The 27567-nt window shown below is 43.7% G+C and overlaps 3 protein-coding genes across 12 annotated transcripts in view; 1 reads left to right on the top strand and 2 right to left on the bottom strand.

The window, feature by feature from the left end:
* The window catches only part of rmc1 (regulator of MON1-CCZ1), a 9250-nt gene extending 8905 nt beyond the window's left edge, over window positions 1–345 (top strand). Inside the window, exon 21 of the mRNA XM_076080261.1 lies at window positions 1–345. This exon is cut by the window's left edge and continues 94 nt beyond it. The gene's annotated coding sequence lies outside the window, so the exon portion shown is untranslated.
* Window positions 346–735: 390 nt separating this feature from the next.
* On the bottom strand, window positions 736–10749 carry LOC142937375 (NLR family CARD domain-containing protein 3-like). Of its 7 annotated transcripts, XM_076080255.1 has the most exons (8): window positions 10630–10749; window positions 10283–10432; window positions 9872–9991; window positions 8913–9016; window positions 5718–7509; window positions 3128–3304; window positions 2353–2529; window positions 736–1279 (listed from the first exon to the last, which is right to left on the bottom strand). In XM_076080255.1, the coding sequence occupies exons 2-8, from the start codon at window positions 10411–10413 to the stop codon at window positions 1261–1263; spliced, it is 2520 nt and encodes an 839-aa protein (XP_075936370.1). In that variant the 5' UTR covers window positions 10414–10432; window positions 10630–10749; the 3' UTR covers window positions 736–1260. The 7 variants fall into 7 exon arrangements, with proteins under 7 accessions (XP_075936370.1, XP_075936368.1, XP_075936371.1 ...); XM_076080253.1 differs by lacking the exon at window positions 736–1279 and having other exon boundaries at window positions 1286–2529; XM_076080256.1 differs by lacking the exon at window positions 736–1279 and having other exon boundaries at window positions 1286–2444; window positions 3223–3304.
* Window positions 10750–12185: 1436 nt separating this feature from the next.
* Window positions 12186–27567, bottom strand: part of rreb1a (ras responsive element binding protein 1a) — a 42923-nt gene continuing 27541 nt past the window's right edge. For all 4 annotated transcript variants that reach the window (XM_076080251.1, XM_076080252.1, XM_076080249.1 and 1 more), the window contains exons 11-19: window positions 26979–27447; window positions 25148–26855; window positions 24538–24719; window positions 24260–24454; window positions 23731–23892; window positions 20662–20826; window positions 20042–20151; window positions 18383–19064; window positions 12186–18007 (exon numbers count right to left, since the gene is read on the bottom strand). In XM_076080251.1, the coding sequence (XP_075936366.1) occupies window positions 17355–18007; window positions 18383–19064; window positions 20042–20151; window positions 20662–20826; window positions 23731–23892; window positions 24260–24454; window positions 24538–24719; window positions 25148–26855; window positions 26979–27447 (4326 nt within the window). In that variant the 3' untranslated portion in view covers window positions 12186–17354. The remainder of the gene's footprint in view (window positions 18008–18382; window positions 19065–20041; window positions 20152–20661; window positions 20827–23730; window positions 23893–24259; window positions 24455–24537; window positions 24720–25147; window positions 26856–26978; window positions 27448–27567) is intronic.

Raw genomic sequence — 27567 nt, 5'->3', positions numbered from 1 at the left:
AAACAGACCGACTCACCTTCACACAGCGAGTTCAGAAGAAGACCAACACGGGAACAAATCACCATCACCATCATCCTCATCATCATCCTCATCACCATCATCACGTATCAGTCCGTCTCTTTTCTATTGTTTATTAGAATAAACATGTTAACAGCTGATCCAGGGACTGTGTGACGGGTCGCCTGTATGAACATTTTGTACATAAGACGTGAATAATGTTTATATTCTATGATGATGAATTAATTATTGTGAAACCAACAATCTCGTGTTTTTAAATCAAAAAAAGCACCGAACTGTATGAATAAATATTGTGAATGTGTACAGCTAATAAAGGGTTAAACTGCAGTTATGTGATATCTGTGGTCCGTACGTCTTAGTGTGATCGGTTCACATCAGAACTTTCAAGTTTACCAACAGGAAGTGAAGGCATCACGACACCTGAGGTCAAAGTCTTAGAATAACTCCCTCTACACCAATGACTGCACCTCAGTTGTCCATTTATTCTAATGTTAAATTCTGAAAGTGTAACTAGAGCAGCAGTGGAACATTTCACCGTTTCATTTTTCATAATCACGTCACCGTTATTGATCTATGAAACGATGTCTCTGGAGATGAATCAGACTTCAGTTCATGTTGATAATAAACTGATTCATTGATCTAAATGTGCTTTTGAAGGTGGTTAGTGAGCAGGTCTGTAGAGTCCTCTGCACCGCATCAGTGGACAAACACATGCAATGATTTCAACATCGCTTTTATTCTGTTTAGTTCATTACAGAACAAGAAAACATTTCACTTACAATCTCATCCCTCATTTCCTTTATCATGTAGAAGAATCATATTTTAGAACTTTATTAAGTGTTGATGCTTTGATTGATATGAAATAAGAGCTTAAACACAGAATAACGTTTACAGAAATATAATGCAGCACTGATGATCCATGTAAAGGTCTAGAGGAGTAATGTCTACCTGAGCAGAGAATCAAGTCTCTGTGTGTCTTCTTATCACAGCTTTGGTCACATTAGCTGAGAGCCGCCGGCTCAGACGTCGCCATGTTGAGAGCCGTGTGGAGGCAATCAACTGTCCATCTGCTGTCATGTTGTCATGAACACAACTCATCAGCAGAGACACTTCAGGGTCAGAACACATGAAGGAACCAAAGGACTAAACTAAATCCAGGTCCAGGTGGAGTGAGGAGTCCAGATCCTCTGATGATCCTCTGATCAGATCCAGAGGATCACAGAGATGATGGTGGACTCAGTCTTAGTGATAATAATTCCATCTGAGGACAGAAGAAGAAGAAGAAGAGATGAAGGAGTGTTTGCAGGACTCCCTTCATCAGCTGTCAGTCAGTGATGCAGCACATCCAGTAGAAAGAGCAGCAGGACTTCAGTCCTTCCAGCTCTCATCTGAACGTATTGGAGTGAACACACTGAGCTCCACGGGCTGCACGGTGGTGTAGTGGCTAGCACTGTCACCTCACAGCAAGAGGGACCCGGGTTCGACCCCCGATCCCGGGTGGTCCTTCTGTGTGGAGTTTGCACGTTCTCCCCGTTGCAGCGTGGGTTCCCTCCGGGTTCTCCGGCTTCCTCCCACAGTCCAAAGACATGCAGCTTAGGTTATTTGGAGACGCGAAATTGCCCGTAGGTGTGAATGTGAGCGTGAATGTTTGTCTGTCTCTACATGTGCCCTGTGATGAACTGGCGACCTGTCCAGGGTACCCTGCCTTCGCCCAATGTTAGCTGGGATCGGCTCCAGCGCCCCGCGACCCTCAACAGGATAAGCGGTTTGGATGGATGGATGGATGGACACTGAGCTCCAAGCTCACACACCTGCACACACTTTGGACATCAAGTCTGTTCACTCTCACATTTCACTCAAGTACACAGTGGAGATAAAGAGCTGAGGGTCCTGAACGCATCACGACTGCAGAAACAGAGGTGTTCACTGCTCGCTGTAATGATGGGTTCAAAGCTGATAAAAACCACAGTCTCACTGACATTTGAACGTCTCATCTCTTTGAAATATTCCAATGAGAGAGAACAGATCAGATCAGACTGATGGATGAGGACCACTGTCTCTATACATGTTGAGATGCTGTCAGCTGATCAACAGCGGTATTTCCTGCAGACTTGAACACAACAACAACAGTCGTCTTCACATCAACTCAAACACACGATCGCAACAAGCTTGTGGCTCATCTGATTGGCTGACTTTCTGTCCAATCCTGAAGCCTGTCAGCGTTCTCCTCTCACAGCTTCACTGAGAAGGTTGGAGGTTTACAGGAAATACTGGATCTGTGTTTAGTTCAGTACTGCTGGAACCAGCATGGACTGAGTCCAACCCTCTACTGACCTCAGAGTCTCCAGTCTACAGAGAGGACTCTCCACAAGATCACACAGCAGCTTCACATCTGAAGCCTTCAGCTTGTTGTCTCTCAGGTCCAGGTATCTCAGATGGGAGGAGGAGTTGGACTTCAGAGCTGAGGCCAGAGAAGAACAGCTGATCTCGGACAAACTGCATCTCTTCAACCTGAATAAAGAATAAATGATGAAGATCAGAATCCATTTATAATCCAATCAGATGTGTTCATGTTTTAAATGTGTAGCTCAACATGACTATGTCCTCATCAATGAGCTGTTCTCTTTGTCTTTGTGTTATTGTGGATCATCATCATGTCAGCCTTCTACAGACATCATCCACATGTCACCTCAACATTCATACATCTGATGATGTCACCACAGATTAACACCATGCTGCTGGTCTCAGTCAGGTCTGGAACTAGAGGATCAAGACTATATTGATCCTTTAAACAGCTGCTTCAAGAAATATGACCTGATCTCTATGTGTGTGTGTGTGTGTGCGTGTGTGTGTGTGTGTGTGTGTGTGTGTGTGTGTGTGCGTGTGCGTCATTAAAGATTAATATCAATGATAACAACTAACAGTGGACATTTTCTACATCTTTAAGAAACAATTCTGTTTTGACTGAAGACTCAATTTAGTTCAAGAAACATGAAAATATGAATAAAAACACATTTGCTACTTTATGGATTTAAGTTATGTTTTTTACATTAATTAAGTAAATAAATATATTAGATCTATAAAAGTAACAGAGAGTCAGTAAACTGACCTCAGAGTCTCCAGTCGACAGTGTGGACTCTCCAGTCCAGCAGACAGCAGCTTCAGTCCTAAATCCTCCAGGTAGTCGTTGACACTCAGGTCCAGTTCTCTCAGATGGGAGGGGTTGGACTTCAGAGCTGAGGCCACAACTTCACAGTGAGTCTCTGAGAGTCCACAGTCAGAAAGTCTGGAATGACACAAATATTACAACATATTATTATGAAAGAGGACACTTAATATTTACTTCCTGCTTCCTGTTTTGATGAACATTATCTCTTCACATCAGTGGTTCAGCTGATCTCCTCTCACTGTGTTTCACATGAAACAATAACTCTCATCACTCTCTCTCTACCTGCAGACTTTAATCTTTGTTTCTCTTTAATGTGCAGATGAAGGGAGACAAAGTGTCGTTACATTGAGGCTTCCATAATGTCTGTATATGATTAAATATTTATACAATTTGATTTTTTTTGAGCCTCTAAAAAAATATATTCAACAGAATTAACGGACCAATGAGGCTGCATTATTTTCAACTAAATCATTTTTAACATGATGTCATCAGAAATATGTTTCAGTGAATCAGCATTAAAAACATAACATGGTGTTCATGAGATCTTTATAAAAGTCTGAATTCTATCATTCTGAGTTTATTTCTGAGTAAAATAACAAATTAAAAGACTTAAAAACAGGACGATGTAATAAAACTTTAAAATGAAAAGTTGAATTCATGAACAATAAAATGAAACATTTCTCTATTCAACACGAGTTTTACAGCGACAGTCTTTGTCTCGTATGAAGCAGTTTATGGAGGCTAATGTGGCTAATGCTAATGCTAATGCTAATGCTCAGATATATATTGATGTGTAACTGACGTCACTGAATCAGTTCTCTGATGTGATGACTTTTCTCTTCTTGTGCCACTAAATCACTGTTACAGCATTCAGCATCATCTCACAACTTCACTTGTGGTCACAGTGCAGCAACAGTTACCTCTCAATTTAATAATGATATTAATGATGAAAACAATCCTTTATCTACACGGTACTTAAAAAAATGTTTTAAAAGACAGAAACAGATAAACAGTGTATATATATATATATATATAAATAAAATAACTACTGCTCCTCATTAAATCCATGCTCTAATGATGGTTGTCAAAGCAGGAGATTAATATCTCTATTCATAAATTAATTCCTCCGTTAAGTGAATTCTACTGATGTTTCTGACGCTCAGTAACCCGACCTGGGTGTGTTTTTCTGGGTAGATTTTGTGATTTGAGGCCTTCAGGAAAACGCTGTGTTGATTTACTTTACAGCCTTTCTCTAACTGGCAATGTTGGTTTCTTAGACGAAGAAGAAGAAGAAGAAGTAGTCTTTAAGTAAAGAGAGAAAGATAAAGATAAATCATATTTTTTAAATTAAGTTCAAAGTGGTTTATTGGCATGAAAGTTAAAAACAATGTTGCCAAAGCATCAAAATACAGAATAATATGACATTAATATTAAGATTATTACTAACGTATGTTAAAGGCGGAGCTTTCAGTTCTAACATGATGCTGGTTAGTTAATAAATAATAATGCTTCATATTTTAATTCTTGTATATTTTGTGAGTCAAATGTGAATCTTCAACGTAACCAGAAACATTTCTCTGTCGTATGTAGAAGTACAATGTTGTCCTCTGAAGTAGAAGTACATTACATCCATCTGACCCTACAGGGTCTGGATCTCAGGAGACACACAAGGACTTCATGTGGACCATCATAAACATACTTCATGTTACTCAGCTGGGTAAAGGTGAATTCTACTAAAGAGGAGATCTGAACTCCTTCGTGGAGGCAACGGTTCAAAGAATCAACATCCTGCAGTTGAGCTGAAAAGATGTTGAATAGTTTGAGGAGGAAACCATCAACGTATGAGAACATGTGGACTCTTTCCTGGCCTCACTACCACCATCATTACAGCCCACTGGCTGTGAAGTAGTGTGAACATGTGTCCTCCTGTGCTCTCATTGGCTCCTTCATGCTGTCATACTCACTTTATTCACATACTTTAGGACAGGGGCGTCAAACTCCATCACAGAGAGGCCACAATAACTGGGACTCCGTTGAGGGCCAAACAGGGTCAACATTTAATAAACAGGATAGAAGATGATGTGAGACACCTTGTAGAAGCTCCTGATGTATTAATAACTAAAGTACATGAAGTGATGACTGTAACATGCTACATGTGGTGATCAAAGCTCAAACACAACCTCTAAAGTCCTTCATGTGTTTCACAGGTTTGCATGTCGCCTCCATCACCCAAAGGAAGATAAATAGAGAAGAAATATATCAATATGAAATATAACAACCATTAGAAATCAATAGAATAACTGTGTTCATTAACTTCACAGTGAAAACTAAACCAACTGAAACTGAAACATGTTTTCACTCGCAGCATTAGAAACATCAAGAACATCTGTGATGAAATATCACTGAACTATGATTTAGTGTTAAACAACTGGAACACTATGTTAAGAAGATGAATTTCATAGTGTCTGTGTTTGAAGAACTAAACTACTGATCTACACTGATTCATAAAGTTAATCACATCTGGACTTACTGAGCCTTTCTGCAGTTCCTCACAGCTGGAATCAGTCTCCGTCGTCCCTCCTCTGATGTGTTGTACTTCTTCAGGTCCAACTCATCCAGAACCTCCTCTGACATCTGCAGCATGTAGGCCAGAGCTGAGCAGTGGAACACTGAGAGTTCCTTCTCTGATCTGTTCTCTGACTTCAGGAACTCTTGGATCTCCTGATGTACTGAGAGCTCGTTCATCTCCATCAGACAGTGGAAGATGTTGATGCTTCTGTCAGGAGAGATTTTATCACTGTTCATCTTCTTCAGGTTGTTGATGGCTCTCTGGATGGTTTCTGGACTGTTGTCTGTCTGACCCAGCAGGCTTCCTAAGAGTCTCTGGTTGGACTCCAGAGAGAGGCCATGAAGGAAGCGGACAAACAGGTCCAGGTGGCCATTTTTACTGTGAAGGGATTTCTCCATGGCTCTCCCCAGGAAGATATCAGGAGATGAATACTCATAGTTATATATCATGAAGTCCTCCAGTACCTCTGTCTCCCTGGTTGTGAAACAGTGGAACATGTAGACTGCAGCCAGAAACTCTTGAACACTCAGATGAACAAAGCAGTAGACTGTTTTCTGGAAGATCACACTCTCTCTTTTGAAGATCTCTGTACAAACTCCTGAGAACACCGAGGCCTCCGTGACATCAAGACCACACTGCTCCAGGTCTTCTTGGTAGAACATGAGGTTTCCTTTCTCCAGATGTTCAAACGCCAGCCTCCCCAGCTTCAGAAGAACTTCCCTGTCAGCCTCCGTCAGCTCCTGAGGACTCGTCTCATGTCCCTCATGGTACTTCTGCTTCTTCCTCTTTGTCTGGACCAGCAGGAAGTGTGAGTACATGTCAGTCAGGGTCTTGGGCAGCTCTCCTCTCTGGTCTGTAGTCCACATGTGGTCCAGAACTGTAGCAGTGATCCAGCAGAAGACTGGGATCAGACACATGATGTGGAGGCTCCTGGATGTCTTGATGTGAGAGATGATTCTGCTGGACAGCTCTTCATCACTGAACCTCTTCCTGAAGTACTCCTCCTTCTGGGGGTCGGTGAAGCCTCGTACTTCTGTTACCCTGTCAACACGTGTAGGAGGGATCTGATTGGCTGCTGCAGGTCTGGAAGTTATCCAGACGAGAGCCGAGGGAAGCAGATTCCCCTCGATGAGGTTCGTCAGCAGCACGTTGACCGATGCCTTCTGTGTGACATCAGACACGACCTCATTGGTGATGAAATCCAATGAAAGTCTGGTTTCATCCAGACCATCAAAGATGAACACAACTTTACAGACAGAGAGCTTCTCTGCTGGGACCTTCTGTAATGTTGGATGGAAAACATGGATCAGCTGGAGAAGACTGTACTGCTCATCTTTGATCAAGTTCAGCTCCCTGAACGAAAGCAGAACCACCAGACTGACATCTTGGTTCTCCAAACCCTCGGCCCAGTCCAGAGTGAACTTCTGCACCGAGAAGGTTTTTCCAACGCCGGCGACGCCGTTGGTCAGAACGACTCTGATGCGTCTCTGTTGGTCAGCTGAGGCTTTAAAGATGTCGTGGCACTTGATCGGAGTGTCATGGAGGCTCTTCTTCTTGGAAGCTGACTCAAGCTGCCTCACCTCATGTTGGGTATTAACCTCTTCACTCTGTCCCTCTGTGATGCAGAGCTCAGTGTAGATCCTGTTGAGGAGGGTTCCACTTTCTGTTTCATCACTTCCTTCAGTCACACGTTCACATCTCTTCTTCAGACTGATCTTATGTTCCTCTAAAACCTCCTGCAGACCACTATCTCCTGAAACAGAGAAACCAGAGAGAACATATAAAGAAGATATGATATTTATTTGACTAAAACAATCAGTAAACAATAACATCAGCTGATATCTGAACCTACAAACGGGGACTCATGAGTGAAAGTAACTTTCAGTTAGATTCAGTTAGAAGCTACTAGAGTAGTGAGATGTGAACTCAGAGAGCTTTCTCTCTGCTCACCAGCACAGACAGTGTTGATCCAGTCAGTGGAGCTACAGACGTGGCTTTGGTTTGAGGGAGGAGACCGTCTCTGTCATGGTGCTGGGATTCTACATGGTCGTTTCCTGTTTTATTTTGAAAGATCACTTTACTTCCTGTCTTTGTGATCATCTGTCCCACCTGGATTTGTTCCACCTGTGTCAGTCTCACCTGTTTCATGAGTTAAAGCTGCTGAATAGTGAATTCAGAGCGTCTGTTGACTCCACACGGCTCTCAACATGGCTGACGGCTGAGCCGGCGGCTAGCAGCTAACGGTGCTAACAGTTCAAACAGCAGCAGTGCTGAGAGTGTTTCCCTGAGGGGTAACAGGAGGCGGGGCTACACTGTGATGACACGTTCTCAGCTGTGAGCTAACCCAGACTGGGCTCTAGACAACAGGGGCTCTAGCAAAGACTTTCTTTGGGGGCCTCCTTACTTTGTCTTCACACAAGAAAACATTCAAACTACTAACTATTGCTTTGTTCATCCACTCAACACTGATGAGAACGGGTGGGATTGTATCATCATGAAGATTATTGAGATCAAATTAAGAGAATAAAGCTGAGGACAAACATGGATTCATGTTTCCTCCTGAGTCATAAAAACATGTAATCGTGATTAATGATTGACCGCATGAACTGAACCAGAAGAGTGTTTTAAATAGATATTGTTAGAAACTAAACTAACAGAAACTACAGTTTCTCTTTTGCCAACCAGATATAATTACAATCAATAAATGCAGATTGATTTCTATAGAACTGTTATGTTTCATTCAAAGTCTCTCCTGTAAACTCAAAGAGGACATCACATCAGCTCTGTGCTGACTGTTCTTACTTCCTGTTGTGTTGAGCTGTAGCCGACAGACAAAGTTAACAGAGCGACTGTTAGAAGTCCAGTTATGAACCACGTGGATCAAAGATGTGTGTCTGTGTTTTACTTGTTAGAATACATTCATCCTCACATTGACTTCATATTTCTCACACAGCCTGTTAGTTATATTACCCGGATCGATCTGCTCTTTGAAACACACCGCGGCTCCGTCAACAAACAGACGAGGACGTATATGAATCAATGAGAGCTTCTTCCTTTGTGTGTTCACATCCTTCAATCCAACAAGTGTCTCTGTATTAAAACAACACGTCCTGTTTCCAGACATGAAGACATCAGCAGAGAAATGGACAGTCTTACTTTGGACTCTTCTGGTCTCACTGGCTGTCTGCAGTCCAGCTCTGGTTCTGGATCTGGACCTGGACATTAGCTCCTCCTCAGAATCATGACTCCTCTTCTTCTCTCTGTAAAGACATTTCTTTAGAACTAGAATGATTTGTTGGTTGTTGTTAAACATCCAGATGTGGACTAAAGTGTGTAGAAGCTCAGATGTTCACAGAGAACAGTTAAAGTGTTACTTTTCTCTTTGAATTCAGCGTTCAGTCTGTAATGAAAATGTTCTTTGATTTCAACTCTCCTGCTTTCATGAACTCTCATCAGCTGCTTTTCCTCTCAGGCTGTCTGATGAAACATGGAATGATCTGTCTGTAGTTTGTTTAGAACTAACTCAACACTTCCTGCAGCTCCTTCACAGTAAAAGTCCTCCATTAGAGAGAGCTGATCATGTCCTTCACTGTGTCTCAGTGTCTGTGATCAGCTCAGCTTGAGCTAGTTGTGTTTGAACTGAGGTCAGAAGAGGTCTACATGTTGTGGTGGACCAACAGTCTAACACACAGCATGTAACAGTGGAGTCTCAGGTTCAAGTCCACACTTTCCTTCTTCATGTCTGTTTTCTGTCACTTTCTACTGTCAGCTATCAAATGAAGGATCAATTCAAACATGATGAAGACACAAGAGGTCCAAATGTACAGTTGACCACTTCCTGTCTTGTTTCTGTCAGCAGAGAACTTTGACATCAGTTGTGCTCATGATGTTAGTTCTAGACCTTCAGGATCAATCAATGGAGGAGAGAGTCTGAACTCAAAGGTCCACTGACTGAATATTTAAAGCTTCACACTGAAAGCTCTGGATCTGTAGGAAGTGAACCTTTGAGCTTCATCTCATGAAAATATAATATAAATCTTTGAGCAGAACATTTAGTCTTCATCCTCAATGCATCATCTTCATCAGGTCAGCTCACAGTAACAACAGTCTCTTACTGTGTGTGTGAGGGTCCAGGTTCATCACTGAGGTCTGGAGGAGGATCACCTCTGGACCGATCACTCTTCATAGACAGACAGATGGATCCTGGAGACTCTGCTCTCTGTCTGGACTGAACTCTGCAAACATCAAGATGATTTTATTCAGAATGAATCTTTGAGAACAACAAAGACATTAAAGTAGATCTGAATACACAAACTACTGTTACTGCAGATATTTAAAAGCTTTTAAAGTTTGTATTCGTCCTCTTAGATTACATCACAGCTTCTCTAGGTGACTGACAGCCGTCACTGATACTAAGAGGAAGAACCTCAAACTCACCTCAACACCTCTAAATCTACAGAACACATTGTCAGAGGAACAGGAAGTGAACATGACTCCTATGAATGAGTGAGTAGAAGTTCTCTTACTGTGTGTCTGAGGGTCCAGGTTCTTTACTGAAGTTCAGAGGAAGCTCTTTGGACTGATCACTCTTCATAGACAGACAGCCGGAGACTAGAGACTCTGCTCTGTCCTCCTCTTCCTCCTCACAACCACTCATCTTCTGATCTGAAGTCAGTCTGAGAGTAAAACTGACTGTGAGAGAGCAGACACCAGAATCAAGACGAGAGAACAGGAACACACACACACACACACACACACACACACACACACACACACACACACACACACACACACACACACACACACACACACACACACACACACACACACACACAGTGACAGTAAAACAATCAAATGTTGGATTAACACTCACCCTGCCTCAGCCTTCAGCTTCTCTCCTTCTGCTCTGTGACTCAAAATGGAGTCTGAACTTTGTGATAAACACTTCAGGGTTCCCTCCCTGTTCTCATGTACCTGGATCACATGATCACTGTAGCTCCGCCCCTCTTCATTTACAGGAAATCATGTGAGTTCCTGTAGAAGTGTGTGGGTGTGTTTGTGAGCTCACACAGATCCTCTTTGCATCATGTTCTCTCTCAGTGAAACCAGGAACATTAAACACTTCAAGCCTCGGACCAACAAGCAGAAACTACTCAGTTCAGCTGCTCACATTAAACAACAGGAGAACAGCCTCCTCACCGCACTCGCCCACGTCTCCTAAATCACTACATTGCACATCTCAAATAAGGTGCACCTGCCTACTACTGTCCTGAAGTCAGTCTCTGCACATCAAGCTACTTACAACCAGCAGATCCAACTTCTCTACACAAATATAAACCTGGTCCATCAAGTTAGGACGAGCCTCCATGTTACCAAGGCTGCAACATGAAGGAGACCAGACGAGTGTAAAGGGATGAAATACAGACATTTATTTAAAGAATAATGTTCAGGTGGAGAGACTTGAAAGCACCAGGATCAGGTGTGGTTCATCAGCTGAAGATCAACATCCTGAAAACACAGAAAAGAGCCAGCAGACACTGACCCCTAGTGGACGGAAGGGAAGGAAGTTATACACAGTAAAACACATTTCAATGAAAACAGCTCGTTCACATTTAAACTTTATCTTGAATTGAATCTATATCAGAGAAAAGTTGTACTAATCCAGCGGACACAAGAAGAAGTCAAATCAGGGAACATTAAATTCATACATTAATACTAATAATTACTTAAAGTGTAAATGTCAGACTTTGTTGAGATTAATGAAGCATTGTGGGTATTTTATCTGTCTGTATCACAGACCATAGTGACATAGATACGTTTCTATCATCTGTCACTTCTTATCTTAACTTCCTCTTCTTGTGTTTGTGAGCTCGTAGAACTCTTCAGATCCAGAAAACACTCCGAACTTACAGGCAACTGTGGAAACGACCAGCAGCAACGTGACTGTGACACCTGTAGACCAGCTAACGAGCGCTCGTTAGTGAGAAGTCTTAATCGGCACAATTAGCGCCTCAATATCACCACGTAAGGGTTACATTCATGAGTGTTCATCCGTGAAAATGGCACAAAAAGAATAAAAAGAATAACTTTGTGATACTTTTGGAGACATAAAAAGTAAAATCTATACTTTTAAAGACTTCAGCAGCGAAACGATGGACCTGCTGAAGCTAAAAGATGAAAGAATAAACAGACATAAACAGACACAGAGAAGAGTTTCCAGTCATAAATCTATGATGAATGATTATTAACTTTGGTTTATAATCAACCCAATAATAACCCAATAATTAGTATAATCACATTACTTTCCAGAAAACTAAATTAGACTCATAAAATAGTGATTTGTTGTCTGAAAGTACATTTCTAAACTACTAGAATAAAAGCTACTTCCGGCCGTGTTCAGTGTAAATAAAGACAGAAACATGGACAGCATTTAATTCACACACCTTTCCTTAATATAATCTTTATTGCTTTTTCTTATTGGGTTGAATACAGAACAGGTTTACATCTCTTGACTTTGTGAAACACTGTCATGTTTTACAAACAGCAGGGGGAGGAGACGAGGGGAAGGAAGGAAGGAGGGAGGGAAGGAGGGAAGGAGACACAACCACAGAGAGGAAAACGTTTTCCACATGATCGTGTGTTAATGCTTTCTGATTGAGGTTCAGCATCTGTGTGTGTGTGTGTGTGTGTGTGTGTGTGTGTTCGTGTTGAGAGGAACAATGTGTTTAAATCTTCCTCTCTGACGTTTCCCTTTGACCTCTGACCTGGACAGGAAGTTCACACTGAGGGTTAAACCAAAGTTAGGAAACGTTTGAACCAAAGCGTCCCAGATGAGAGAAGAGAACAACAACAAAGAGTCATATTCTGGCTGTAAAACCAAAAATCAAATGACGTCTTTTATCTGTTTAGAAGATGACGAGTTCACAGTCAAGTGCTAAATGTAGTGATTGACAGTTCTGAATCATTAAAAAAAAGAGGACAAAATAATCAGGACAAGTTGCAACTCAGGAAATAAGAACATGAAGCATTTTGAATATTGGATTTGTGAAAGACCCTGAGAGCGAGATTATATATATATATATATACACATATATATATATGTGTATATATATGTGTATATATATGTGTATATATATACACACATGTGTAGCGCGAGAAGAGATGGAGAAAGGAGAAAATCATCCATAATTGAAATTAGATTAACATGCAAAAAAAAAATAACAAACCTAAAACTCACCCTTTAACTGAACACAATGGATTTTCACAGTTTTATACACATTTAAATGTCATAGAGAAAATAAATGACACCAAAAAAAATCATTTCTCAGCCAAACTAAAAAATAAACAAACCCAGACATGTTGTCATACACAGGAGATCTACATAAAGCTTTTATTTGGATTCAGAGGGATTCTTATTGCCGATCCGATTCGCACCGCCGCGCCCTACGGCAAGCCGGCTAGTCCACAACCCAAACCATCAGTTCCTCAAAACAGTTCTGCAGCATAAATGTGATACTTTGTTATTAATACATGGCTTCTTCTCAAGTCATTGTAGAAACTAACACACACACACACACACACACACACACACACACACACACACACACACACACACACACACACACACACACACACACACACACACACACACACACACACACACACACACACACACACACACACGGGCTCCAAATAAATACATTTAAAAACAGTCCACGTGCATTCGAATGGAAGTCCAGTATTCATATGGCCGTGCACACACACACACACACACACACACACACACACACACACACACACACACACGCACACAGACACACACAGTCAGACGTACACATTCCAGAGGAAGAGGGATGTACAGATAGAGCTAACAAGACATTAAACAGTTGAGAGAGAGAAAGAGAGAGTTTCGTCACGAATATGAACTTTATAAAAAAGCGTCAAAAAGTCTGAATTAATTATTAATCAAAATGATCCAAAAATCTAGAAACGGTATCTCATAATTACTGGAAGTCATTTAATAGAAGCCTTATTTCACCAGCAGATGTCCGTGTTAGAACAGAGTTTTTGTGATTAAGCATTGAAATTCTTTGCATTTAGATGATTAACAAACAAATTTTCGACGAAATTAATTAATTTCAATATGTCGTGACTGGTGGATTAAATTACCGTCAGGTTCAATTTTGGTGGACTTTGACACGCAGCAAGACTTTTACCTGGTTGAATAAAGGAACATTAAATGAAAAATGAAATGCTATCTCACCACAATAGCTAACTGTTTCCACAGTGCTAACCTCTGACAGAGCGGAGAGCTGAAACTGGAGGAAGCTAACGGAACTTTTTAGCTGTGTAGCATTATCTACTTAAAAAAACCTCTTCAGTTGGTGTATTAACTGCTTTGTAAAAGCAAAATCAAGAATCAATGGTACAAAAAACTTTTTTTTTTTTTAAAGTAGGACGCTTGAACGTTTTGTCCCGTTAGCAACCAAGCTAACGAATAACCGCATGTTAGCTAGCTCGGCGAGGATGTTGTGACTTACTAGTTCTAGCATGTTCCGGGCAAGTAGGAGGCACAACTGCTAAAACAATTCAAATATTTCCAGAAAGGTTTAACAAACTTTTTAAAGGTAGAGCTGATGTTTTTAGTACATTAACTGTTTTTCGACTCCAAAATGTAGCTTTTTTGCTCAGGCGCTAACCATCTTTGGGATTAGTAATGCTGAAGATGGTTTGGATGCCCCGTCAAACCAGAGGTAACTCTCTCGCTCTCTTCTCTCTTGATTGTGTGTTGCGATATTCCACTGTAGTAGTAGTACTAGTAGTAGAAGTAGTAGTAGTAGTAGTTTTGGAAGTTGTTAGTGCCAGTTCACAGCAGCGTCCAGTCAGTCAGAGTCGGTCCAATTGTTCAATATATTTCTCGCCATTTGGCCGACTACATTGGCTGCCCGTCGCTGCTTTACAGTTCCGTTATGAGCCACTGAGGTTCGATTTGTTTTTGATTATGAGGTTGCTTGATATATATATATATATAAAAAAATGTACAAGAAAAAGAAATTTGCTATATTCATCTTCACACGACAAAGAAAATGCGCACACACACACACACACACACACACACACTACCCGCCCCCCTCTGGTCATGATATCAGGATCAATAAGTGATCAGAACTGTCCGGTTGGGATGGTGCAAAGGGGAATAAGCGCCTTGTCCTTGTGTCTGTTTGTGTGTGCAGCAGAGTAACACAGTTTAGGAACAACCCCCCCCCCCCGAACCTCGCCATCCATCTTTCCATGTCGCCATTCATTCATCCAACCGACAAATCATACCGAGACTGCGGGGTTACATTTTTTAAAATGTTCATCTGTTTTCCATTTGATAATCACAACTGATTGTCTCTACCGCCAAATCTATAACCACGTTTAGGGGTTTCTAAAAAAGTATTTGTCGCGTAGTAGAAAAAGTTTCTTCCGTTTGTCTCTGGATGGACAGGAAAGAGGAACAATAAGTCCACAAATTAACGTTCACGTAGAAGAAAGTGGAGCTAAATATGGACAAACGGTACCAAAGCGGTCCAGGGCCAAATCAAGATACTAATATTAATACTGGAAGGAGGCTAGCTAGACCTGCTATTAGCTAGAAATGCAGTTAGCCAACTTAGCAACGTGTTAGCTTGATCAACTGGTCTCAGTTAGCCCTAGCTAGCTAGAAACTGAGTCTGTGGTTGATATATAAAAGGGCCCACCGCACAAAGCTAAGGTTAATGCTAGGAGCTAGCTAGGGCTAACTGGCCGTACCAGAGAAATTAAGCAAGTTAAGGCATTGGTAGTTTTGGGTAACTTGTCTGGTCTTGATAGTTAGCCCTAGTTAGCTTGTTCATTTAGCCATCACAGGCTAATAACGACAGCTAGCTGTTAGCCCTTGTATAAACTCAGTGTTTGTGTGTGATAAGGCTCATTGCACTAACTAGGCTAGCAATGACTTAGCACTTGCTATTTTTATTCCACACTGCTGTTGATATTGAGTTAGCCTTGGTTAGCTGCTTGTTTAGCCTGGGCCATCGTGCAAGCCAAGCCAGTAACTACTTTAGACATGTTAGCCTTGGCTAGCGGTGTTTGAAGCCATGCTAATGAGTTAGCCCTGGCTAGCTCTGATTTGGCCCACTGTGGAAACCGGGCAAGCAAAGAATTAGCCCCGCTAGCCCTGTTTAGGAAGACATACGATTTAAAGGGTTTGCCTACAGAGCTGCTCGTCTGTTGTTGTAATGGTTGCAGTTAAAAAGCAGAAGTTGAGGTAAACTGAACCTGGGTAACGTGTTAGCCGCGGAAATACGTTAGCACTCTTGGAGGCCCTGTAATAAACCCTAAATGAACACTAGGGGGCGATGATGAGAGACAGGTGGGAGTCACACACACACAACAAAAATATTGATTTGTTCAGTTTAAAAAAAAAATTTAAAAAAAATCCACAAAACAAAATGATTCCCCTCCCTACACCTAAATATCACTGATAATCGCACACACACAAAATACTCATCATAGCATCATGTGTTCAACTCTCTGTACACACATGGAATCAACTGAGAATGATTATGAATGAGAAAATATTAACACACAAACCAGCTCACAGGGTGGCTTTGAGGGATGAAGGGATCAATAGTGTGATTGGTTTAAAAAACAAACATGATCAACACTACATCTGCCCCCCCCTCCCTTTCACAAAGATGCGACTTCGACAAGTTCGTGAATGTTTTTGTGTTTTTTTTTTTTTGTGAGCCAGCAGAGAGACGGAGGCGGGGGGGGGGGGGGGGGGGGGGGGGGGGGGGGGGGGGGGGGGGGGGGGTTCTTTTATTCCAGTTACAAAAAAAGCTTCCTTTTGTCGCACAGTAAGAAACGGCCACCAGCCACCGGGTGGAAGTCGTCACGTTGCTGGTGAAACTGGGTTTCGACCAGTTTGATTTTATGCAAAAATATTACCTAAAAACGGCCGGTGGAGCCGGAGAAGTGGCTGGTGGATTATTTTTACAAAAAGCTGACGGACAAAAAAACAAACAAAAAAAAAAACAGGTCCCCCCCCCCCCCCCGCTCACTAGTCAGCTCTCTGTAGATCTGAAGCTGGTTTTTAAATGTTGGGGGCGGAGCCTAGCTGTGATTTAAATACAGAAGTCCATCTCGGTCTTCGTCCGTCTCCTTCTGCGCCTCATAAGTTGATCATCAATCCTCAAACAGAATCTACAAACAATAATAAATCATAACTTTATTCTTTTTTTTTTAATTTTATTGCTGAAATATAGATTCCCCGCACAAAAAAAAGAAATAATAATAATAATGCAAATTTTATTGTCATCATAAAAAGCTATAAAAATTAGATCCATCCCTCCGTAATAATGCGGATAAAGATTTAGCAAAAAACATCTGGTAGAAGTCGGACTAGTAGTTAAGGCACTTCAAGAAAACAAGGTTTTCGTCTTTCTATCAAAAAAAGTTTTCCCGGGCTTTTTTTTTGCATCATCATCGTCATCAATGGTGTAGCGTCTTTCCGTCGTATGGCACTGTGGTGACGTTGGTTTGAACAGCCAGGGTGGTGGTGGGGGTTTACCCTTAGTCTACCCCCACCAGAGGAGGCTCTCCGTTGGGCAGCATGTGCTCCAGAGGGGGCTTGGTGTGGATGTCCAGAAGCCCCTGGATGAAGCCCTCTGCTGGGGCAGCAGGTGCGGACTCCTCTGGGGGAGAGCCGGAGGACGATGGGGAGGAGGGGGAGGGGTCTTTGGAGACGTTCGATTCGGGCGTCGACTTCAGGTCTTCGTCGTCGTCGTTAGTAGTTGTCTTTGTGTCAGTAGCTTGTTGGCTGGGAGTCGTGTCGGCGGAGGGTTCTTGTTGTTGTTGTTGTTGTGGAGTCGACTCTGCAGGAAGTTCAGCCGGGTCTTCAGAGGTGACGGTCGTTGGTGGTTCTGAATCCACACCAGCTTGTTTTTCAAGGGTTTCTTCCTCCAGCGTGTCTGCTATCTCCTCCTCTTCCTCCTCCAGCTCCTTGAGTCTCTCGCTCTCGTTCTCCGACGGCGGGCAGGTGGAGGGCGGCGTCGGCGCGCAGGAGTCTCCGTCCTCGCTGGCGTCGTCGTTGGCGGCCGAGGCTCCGTCGGCTCCGTCAGCTCCGTCGGCCCCGCGGGGCTTCAGGTGGATCCTCTGGTGACGGACCAGGCTGTGCTTCAGGGTGAAGGTCCGCTCGCAGGTTTGACACTTGTAGGGTCGCTCACCTGGAGGGGGGGAGGGGGGGATTTATACGCAGAAAGATCCAAAACAATGAACAAAACAAATAATAACAATAATAATTTATGTCTACAAATTATAAAGACATGCAGGAAAATACAAATAGAGACAAGGCACTGTGTGTGTAAAAACATGTAATTAAAAAATCATTTAAATAATCTAAATAGATCAACAAAAATGTTAAAATATATATATATAAAAAATCATATATGGTAACAACAAAAAATAAATAAACTAATAAAATGAATAAAATGAATAAAATGAATAAAATGAATAAAATGAATAAAATGAATAAAACACGAATAATATATATATATTATATATATATATATTAATATATATATATATGAGTAGATGAATACCTGTGTGGGACCTCATGTGTCGGGTCAGGTCCTGCAGAGACCAGAATCTCTTCCCACAGACGTTACAGATCTTCTTCCTCTTGTCCAGTCGTCTTCCTGTCGCCTCTCCTCCCTCTAAACTCTTTGGTTCCGACGCCTCCTCGTCGCTCCTCTCCTCCTTCTCCTTCTCCTCCTCCTCCGACTCCCCGCTCTCCCCTCCCTCGCTCACCGCTCCTGCTTCTTCCATCTCCACCTCCATCTTCTGCTCCTCCTCCTCTTCCTCCTCTTTTGTCGGTGTTTTGCTCTCCGTCGCCTCCTCTTTCGCCAACGGCTTCTCCTCCTCCGGCGGCGTCGGCGTCTCCTCGGAGAGGTGCGCCCTCTCGTGGCGAGCGAGCGTGGTGGCGTAGCGGAAGCTCTTCTTACACACTCGACACACGTGTTTGTACTCCGGCTGCTGCTTCGCCGCCGGGCTGCTGCACGAGGAGGAGGAGGAGGCTGTAGCTCCTTTCTCCGTCTCTTGGCTCTCTGGTGCTACTTGTGGAGCAGAGGTAGAGGAGGATGATGATGATGAGGAGGAGGATGCAGGTTGTTCTTCCTGAGCCGGGCCCGAGGACGTGGAGAGCTTGAAGTCGATGAGCTTTTTGCCGAAGTTCAGGTCCAGACTTTTGTTGCTGTGACAGTCGTCATCGTCTGTGCTGTCCACCTGAAGAGAACGCCAGAGACCGAGAGATTCATCAGAATCAGACCTGTCAATCACCGTGTAGCCCCGCCCTAAAGCATCCCCTGCTTTATGGTCTGTTTGACTCTAAATGGACCATAATGTACTAAATGAACATCATGCTGTAGTGAAGAAGACTTGAAACTAGAGATTGAGACCATAAACTCATGTTTACAATGTTTACTGAGGTAATAAATCAAGAGAGAAGTAGAGTCATTTTCTCATAGACTTCTATACAACCAGAGGAGTCGCCCCCTGGTGGACACTAGAGAGAATGCAGCTTTAACACATGAAGCTTTGACTTCACTTTTCTCTGTGTTTTGGTGAATAACGGTCACAATAAACAGAGCAAAAGAGAAGAAAGAACAAGCCAAAAAATCTTAAATAAACAATTGTTCGCAAATCTACAAAAAAAAAGAAATATTTTTTTATTATTATTAGAAGAGCTGTGTATTGTTTAAAACTAAGAGGATGGAAGGTGCAAAATATTAACTAAAGAATGTGCAAAAGTTTGAAGTTTAAAGAGCATGAAATAGGGCTATGATATGAATTTTTCATATACCGTCATACTTCTGTCGCTCTTCAACAGGCTGCAAAATATATTGTTCACCGCTGTGAGCGCTACTTCTTCTTCTTCTTCTTCTTCTAGTTTTACGGCAGATGGCACCCATCTTATTGGTGCATTACCGCTACCTACTGCTCCGTAGTGTTGATCAGACAATTGACTGTGAATGCTGCGGTCGGCGCTAGTTGTCTTAAGTGTATTGAGAGGGAACCCTAGTCATGGTTATAACTTTATAACAACAATTAACAACCCACAACTAAAGCTGATTCCTTAAACGTCAGATCCTTTCTTGGACGTGTAAACACATGAGTTACATGTAAACCAGGTTCTTACGTCTCACCTGGTGTGTCTGAGTGCAGGTAAACACTCTGATGAGGTGAAGCTCAGGTGACTTTACCTTGCTGCTCTGTGCAGGATGTCTCCCCGGCGCTCTGGTCTCTGGCGCCCCCTGCTGGTCCGGCTGCTCTGAGTCGTCTGAATCCTGCTGGTCTGCACCCGGACTGCAACCTGCAGCAAGAACAATAATGCAACTAAATCAAGGTGTGCAATAATAAATAAAAGGTCCTGTAATACAAATAACATTAAATATGACACCTAACTTCCAATTATGTTTCAAAAAACCTCTGAAATAAAGTTTTTTTGGGACATTTTACGCATTTATTAGATCGTCTGCAGCAGAAATGTGAGAGACAGGAACAAAATGCAGTAAAACCATATTGCAGAGCCAAAACCTTTAATAACACGTCAACAGACGTCCTAAAAACATCTACATCGAAATGTGTACATTTAACCCAGAATGTATCTTCCAGGAATTTAGTCTTTGAATGAAAACATTTCTTTATCTTCATCATTAACTAATCTGTAGATTATTTTCTTGATCAACAGTCGATTAAATGTCAGAAAATTTCTGAACTTTTGGAAGTTCAACAAAACCCAAATATTCTTGAAACAAATGGCAGATTAACTTTTAATTATCTGACTAATCGATTAAAGTCTTTTTTTCCCCGATGGACTAACCGCGGCTTGATTTGTGGGCGGGGCTCGACTGGGCTGAATCCCCCTCCTGTTGGTCCGAGGGGGCGGGGCTATCCGACGTGGGGGCGGAGCCTGAGTCGTTGGAGGTGTTGAAGCTGCTGAGGTCTTGTGCTTCTGGTGCCATCTGCTCCGATTCTGACTGACTCTCTGTGGGACAACAACAACACGATCAATACACGATCAATACACAATCAATACAACCAACATATAACCAATATACAACCAACATATAACCAATATACAACCAACACACAACCAATACATAATCAATACAACCAATATATAACCAATACATAACCAATACACAACCAATACACAACCAATACACACCCAATACACACCCAATACATAACCAATACATAACCAATACACAACCAATATATAACCAATACACAACCAATACACACCCAATACACACCCAATACACAACCAATACACAACCAATACACAACCAATACACAACCAATACACAACCAATACACAACCAATACACAACCAATACATAATCAATACAACCAATATATAACCAATACATAACCAATACACACCCAATACATAACCAATACATAACCAATACACAACCAATATATAACCAATACACAACCAATACACAACCAATACACAACCAATACACACCCAATACACACCCAATACACAACCAATACACAACCAATACACAACCAATACACAACCAATACACAACCAATACACAACCAATACACAACCAATACACAACCAATACATAATCAATACAACCAATATATAACCAATACATAACCAATACACAACCAATACACAACCAATACACACCCAATACACACCCAATACACACCCAATACACAACCAATACACAACCAATACACAACCAATACACAACCAATACACAACCAATACACAACCAATACACACCCAATACACACCCAATACACAACCAACACACAACCAACACACAACCAACACACAACCAATACACAACCAATACACAACCAATACACAACCAATACACACCCAATACATAACCAATACACAACCAATATACAACCCATACACAACCAATATACAACCAATATACAACCAATACACAACCAATACATAACCAATACACACCCAATACATAACCAATATACAACCAATACACAACCAATACACAACCAATACACAACCAATACACAACCAATACACAACCAATACACAACCAATACACAACCAATATACAACCCATACACAACCAATATATAACCAATACACAACCAATACACAACCAATACACAACCAATACATAACCAATATACAACCAATATACAACCAATACACAACCAATACACACCCAATATACAACCAATACACAACCAATATACAACCAATACACAACCAATACACAACCAATATACAACCAATACACAACCAATACACAACCAATACACACCCAATACACAACCAATACACAACCAATACACAACCAATACACAACCCATACACAACCAATATACAACCAATACACAACCAATACACAACCAATACACAACCAATATACAACCAATACACAACCAATACACAACCAATACACAACCAATACACAACCAATACACAACCAATATACAACCCATACACAACCAATACACACCCAATACACAACCAATATACAACCAATACACAACCAATACATAACCAATATACAACCAATATACAACCAATATACAATATTGATCAGGAAGATCAAAATCAGGACTCCTTAGATAAAAATATTTGTAACTTTTACTTCACCTAAATTATGAACTATTTAATTAATAGTTATTAATTATTATTAGTGCTGGGCAACGATTAAAATATTTAATCGTGATTAATCGCATCGTTATGGCAAAGTTCAATAATGAATTCAAAAGTAGTGTATTGTGCACTTTTATCTTGAAAGTGCTGCTATATGAACAACAGGTCAATAACATTTGGTTTGTAAACACTTTAAACACATCAGGTTCTTTTTAACAGCAGTATTCCCTTTACACAGCAGCAGTTATAACACAGTTATAATGATTCTAATAATAGATATTCAGCCGGTGTTCACAACTTTATCTTCATGTGTGTAAGAGATGATATTTAAATATACACCTTGAAAACTGCAAACATATCTACTTCTTTTTTTATGTTTGTTAAATTCTCAGTAGTGATACTAAATGATGCTTATTATACATATTACAAACAAAACACTTTAAAAACTCGACAATATGTATTTTAATATTGTCACTGTTGTAAATTGTTTGATTGCATGATTTACTTTTATTGTGAAGAGCATGAAAACGGAAGTGCTTTTACTTTGAAGAGACAGGAAGTAGAATGGTACGTGTTCTTGACGCTAACAATGTTGATGATACGTAGAAAACCACATGCCGGGTGCAAGAGCGCGTTGTGTTCACTGTAACACTGTAATACTGTAATACTGCAGTTCAGACAGTAAAGTGTTCCGTTCAAACAAGACGTGTCTTGTTCCTCACGAGAAGCTCCACTTCACAACAGTCACGTTTGATCTGAAAAGAGACGATCGTGTGTGTGTGTGTGTGTGTGTTTGTGTGTGTTTGTGAGACAAGAGTGAAGGACGGTGACGGAGTGTAGGAGGGGTTCTGGACCTGGGGGGAGAAGGAAGTGACGCCACACGAACACAGCTGTTCACTGCTTGCTGCCTGGTTCTTGTGTTAAAAATGTCGCTTAATAATAAATAAATAAAAAACTGCGTTAACGCGCGATAATAACGCGTTAACTTGCTCAGCACTAATATTATATATGTATTATTAATTAATTAATTACTTATTTAATTATTAAAATAACTTGACAGGTTTTTGACTGATAATAATGAAATAAATAAAACTATTTATGAAGCACATTTTATACGTGTTAGAGAAAATAAACAGCAGAAAAAAACAAATCAAAGTGATTAAAAATGATAAAATGAAGAGTAAATAAATTAAAATGAACTAAAACTTCTGGATCTGTCACTTTGAATCTTAATTAAACTCCCGTCTCTTTTCATTTTAAACGGTAGACGTTGGCGTTTCTGACCTGCGCTCTCGTGCGATCCTTCGTCTCCGTCTTTCTTGCCGAGGGCGCCGTTGCGCCGCAGCGTTCGGTGCGTCACGCCGTGTTTCCTCAGCAGGTGGCGCTCACAGTTGGATTTGGTGGAGAAAAAGGCGTCGCACTTGGGACACGGGAACGGTTTCTGACCTGAGGAGAGACACGGAGGATTCAGGGGGACGAACGTCTGGCCAACAGCGCTCTTATTTTGAAATTGAAGTTCTATTTTTTTTAATGAACTTTTCCAATAAAGAAGTTAATGTTACAGTAAAAGCTACCTCTAGTAGCTAATAGAAATAAAGACAAACCAACAAAAAGTATATTTTCTCATTTAGCAAACTTCATAGAAATACTAGATGATTAAAAGTCCTTCTTGTGATTAGAGACTCTGCAGAGTTAACGTTCATCATGAACTTCTATTCAGTCAAATGAGGCTTTGTCTGACTTTCTGCTAACATTTAACAAACCTCTGCCCAGATGTGTGTGTGTGTGTATGTGTGTGTGTGTGTGTATTTACCAGTGTGGGTCAGCATGTGTCTCTGCAGCGAGCTGGCCCAGGGGAACACTCGTGGGCAGAAGGGGCAGGTCATCTTCTGGACTGAGTTGGAGTAGGCGTTCTTCTTCCCTTTGGACTGCGGCCCCACCGGCGCCGGCTTCACCTCCTCCCTAGCTCCTCCCTCCTTGTCCTCGCCTCCTCCTGCTCGGTCTAGGTCTGTTCACAGGGAGAAAGGGTTTTAGCCTCAGGTTGTCTTTGTTTTAATCATCAGACCTGAGCTCAGCTGTCTGTCCTCTCACCTCTCTTTCCTCCCAGGTCTGCAGCTCCGTTCTGCAGGTAGGTGCTGAACTTGTTGGCGTCGGTGGTGGCGAGCATCTTCTCCACGCTGGCGAACTCACCGCTGGACTCCAGGTCGATGCCGCTGCTCAGGACGGCCTTCTCCTTCACCGCCAGAGCAGCATGCTTCTTCCTGGAACGCTTTCTGTCGGACAAACACACAATAACATTTTATTTACTTTACTTTGGCGCCACCTGGTGGTACAATCAGGAATCACGTGTCGTTTACAGAGAAAAGTAGGAACCAAACAGGAAGTTAGAAGACTTTCTTTTCCCTCTCAGGCTCCTACAACTGTTTCTCTTTGGTTTTTTATTTACAGTTTTTTCCTGTAAAAGACTTGACTACGAACTCATTAATGATTTGATCTATAAAATGTGGTAAAACAGTAAAATAATGTAAAACGGACAGAAAGCAAAACCTTCCTCACATTATAGAACCTGTAATGATTGAGTACTTTTCTAATTGATTAATAAACTAATTGTAATAAAGGATTATTTATCCTGCTAAAGTTAAACAGACATATAAAGAGCTCTGAGTTATTTGAATGATTGATTAGTTATGAGCTCACAGACCTGGAGGAGCCCTCAGACGGTTCCTCGCTCTGCGTCTCCAGGACAGACGAGGGTCCCGGGACGTCTGCAGCCGAGTCGACCAGAGACGGAGCGACGGGTTTCACCTCCTCTCTCTTCAGCAGGTCCGGCGCTCCGGAGACGGAGTGGATGATCTGAGCGATGGAAGCCAGAGGGGGGAGCTCCTTGAGGGCGGAGGAGGAGGGCGGTTTGGGGAGCAAGGGTTTGAGGCGCTGGGCTCGCGCGGAGTTGGGGAGGGAGGCCGGGGGAGGGGTGGATCCAGGGGGCAGCTGGTAGCAGCCCAGCTGCGGGTGGGGGTGCAGAGGAGGCAGGACGCTCGCCGCCTTCTCCTCCTTGGACAGAGCGAGAGCCTGCTGCTCCACGATGCTGATGCCGCTCGGCTCCACCTTGATCTCCCTCTTGTCCCTCGTCTCCCGCTCCTCCCCCCTCCGCTGCCTCTTGCTGGGGACGGACAGGTCGATGGGCTGGTCCAGGACGGAGCAGTCGAAGCTGGGGGAGACGGTCTCCAGTTTGACCCCGGGGGACCCCGCCAGGCTGCCACTGCCGCTGGCGCTGCTGGCGCTGCCAGCAGCGCCAGCAGCGCGACCCTTGGCGGAGAAGTCCAGCGGTTGGTCCAAGTCGGCGGCGTAGACTGCGTTGGTCAGCTCCTCCACCTTCACGGCGTGGAGCGCCGTAATCGAAGGCTGACCAAACCCGTTCTGCGTCGTGGGAGCTGCTCGGGCGGCGGTCACGGTGGGCGCGCCGGCGGGAAGCAGCGTGGCGATGTGGTCTTCGATCTCCCTCTCCTGCACCTCGGGGTGCTGCTTCAGCAGGTGGTGGATGCAGTTGCGTTTGGCCAGGAAAGCGGCGCCGCAGCGCCGGCACTCGAAGGGCTTCCTCTGGCAGCCGTTGTGCGTGCGCAGGTGGATCTGCAGCGCCCGGTAGGTCTTCAGGTCCTCGCCGCAGAACCGGCACGTGGTCTCGGCTCCGGTGCAGCCCGTCTCCGTGTCCAGGGTGGTGGTGGTGATCGGCGTGGCGAGGCTGCCCGTGGTGGTGGAGGTGACGTACTTGATGTTTCTCTCGATCTCCTTCCTCGAGGTCTTGGCGTGCTTCTTCCTGAGGTGGCGCTCGCAGTTGGCCTTGACGGTGAACGGGTAGTGGCAGACGCGGCAGACGTACGGCCGCTCGCCGCTGTGCGTCCGCAGGTGTCGGATCAGCGTGGCTTTGTCCGGGGCCACGTAGTCGCAGATGTTGCACTGGTGCGGGAGGATGCCGAGGTGGAAGCGCATGTGGGCCTGCAGTACGCCGGAGAACGAGAACACCTGGTCGCAGAACCGGCACGGGAACGAGCCTTTAGCCGAGCCGGCGTTGCTCCCGCCTTTGGCTCCCGGCTTTCTCCCGCTAAGCCCCGCCTCCTCGTGCCCTGCCGTGGTGGCGGCCGGCGGCGAATCGGACAGAGGCGTGTGGGCGTCGCCCATGCACTCTGCGTCCAGCTGCCCTCCGTTCCCGGCTGAGGAAGAGGATGAGGATGAGGAGGAGGAGGAGGGCGTTTTGAAGAGAGTCGGGGTGGGAGGCGGCAGGCTGGGGCTGATGCAGCCCAGCGAGGCCTGCTGGGAGCTCTGGAGGGGGGGGGGAGTGGTCGCTGTGAGGCTGGAGCGAGGGGTGATGGGAGGTTTGGGCTTCAACGGGGGCATCGCCTTCTGGACTTGACCTGCAGGAGGAAGAAACAAGAGTTTCTCTGGTGATTCTACCGTCAAATCTGTTCACAAACTAACTGATTGGCTGATCGATCGATCGATTGATTGATTGACAGCTCCGGAGGGGCGACACCCACCTTGACCTCCGGCAAATCCCGGAGCTTTGGCCAGCGGCGGGAGCGTCAGTCCCATCTGATTGGGCGCCGCGCTCGCCACTCTGAGGATCTGCTGGATGTCGGCCAGCTCCATGAGCCCGGCTCCTCTGGCCTCACCGGGTTTGAACCCTGACGAGGCTGCGCCGGCGGTCGCGGCGCCGCCACCGTCGGGCTGCAGGAGGAAGCCGCTCTGGAAGGGCTGCAGGGAGAGCAGGCTCATGGCCTCCCTCTGGGAGAGGCCCTGCAGGGCGGAGGCGGAGCCAGAGGCCTCCAGCAGCGGGATGCTGAGGGCCGCCAGACCGCCCATTCCTAGAGTCAGACCCAGACCACCGGACAGGTAGGCCGAGGCCGGCTCCTGGGGGAGGCTGGAGGACGGCGGCTCCACGTGGATCACCTTGATGCTGTCCAGGTGGGCTTGATGGATCTCGTCGTCCGTGGGTCCAGACTTCACCTGAGAAACAAACACAGCGTCCATCAGAGGACGGAGCCTGGAACACGACCCTCTGAACCCCAGAACCCACCGGCAAGATGGAGGAGGTTGTTTCCTTCAAACAATCGCCAAAACTACACC

Source organism: Anarhichas minor, unplaced genomic scaffold (assembly GCF_050575085.1).
Source record: "Anarhichas minor isolate MPS153535 unplaced genomic scaffold, ASM5057508v1 ptg000074l, whole genome shotgun sequence".
Classification (NCBI taxonomy): Eukaryota; Metazoa; Chordata; class Actinopteri; order Perciformes; family Anarhichadidae; genus Anarhichas; species Anarhichas minor.
The sequence above is the reverse complement of the archived record's forward strand: the minus strand, read 5'-3'. Positions and strand labels throughout refer to the sequence as shown.

What these genes read in the sequence shown, in the direction of transcription:
- LOC142937375 (XM_076080253.1), bottom strand. Translation starts at nt 10,413, where the DNA reads ATGAGTGGTTGTGAGGAGGAAGAGGAGGACAGAGCAGAGTCTCTAGTC. An exon ending in TGAGACCAGAAGAGTCCAAA is followed by an intron (nt 7,510 to 8,912) that starts GTAAGACTGTCC and finishes TCTCTGTTTCAG; the next exon opens with GAGATAGTGGTCTGCAGGAG. An exon ending in TGTCGACTGGAGACTCTGAG is followed by an intron (nt 2,530 to 3,127) that starts GTCAGTTTACTG and finishes TTCTTTATTCAG; the next exon opens with GTTGAAGAGATGCAGTTTGT.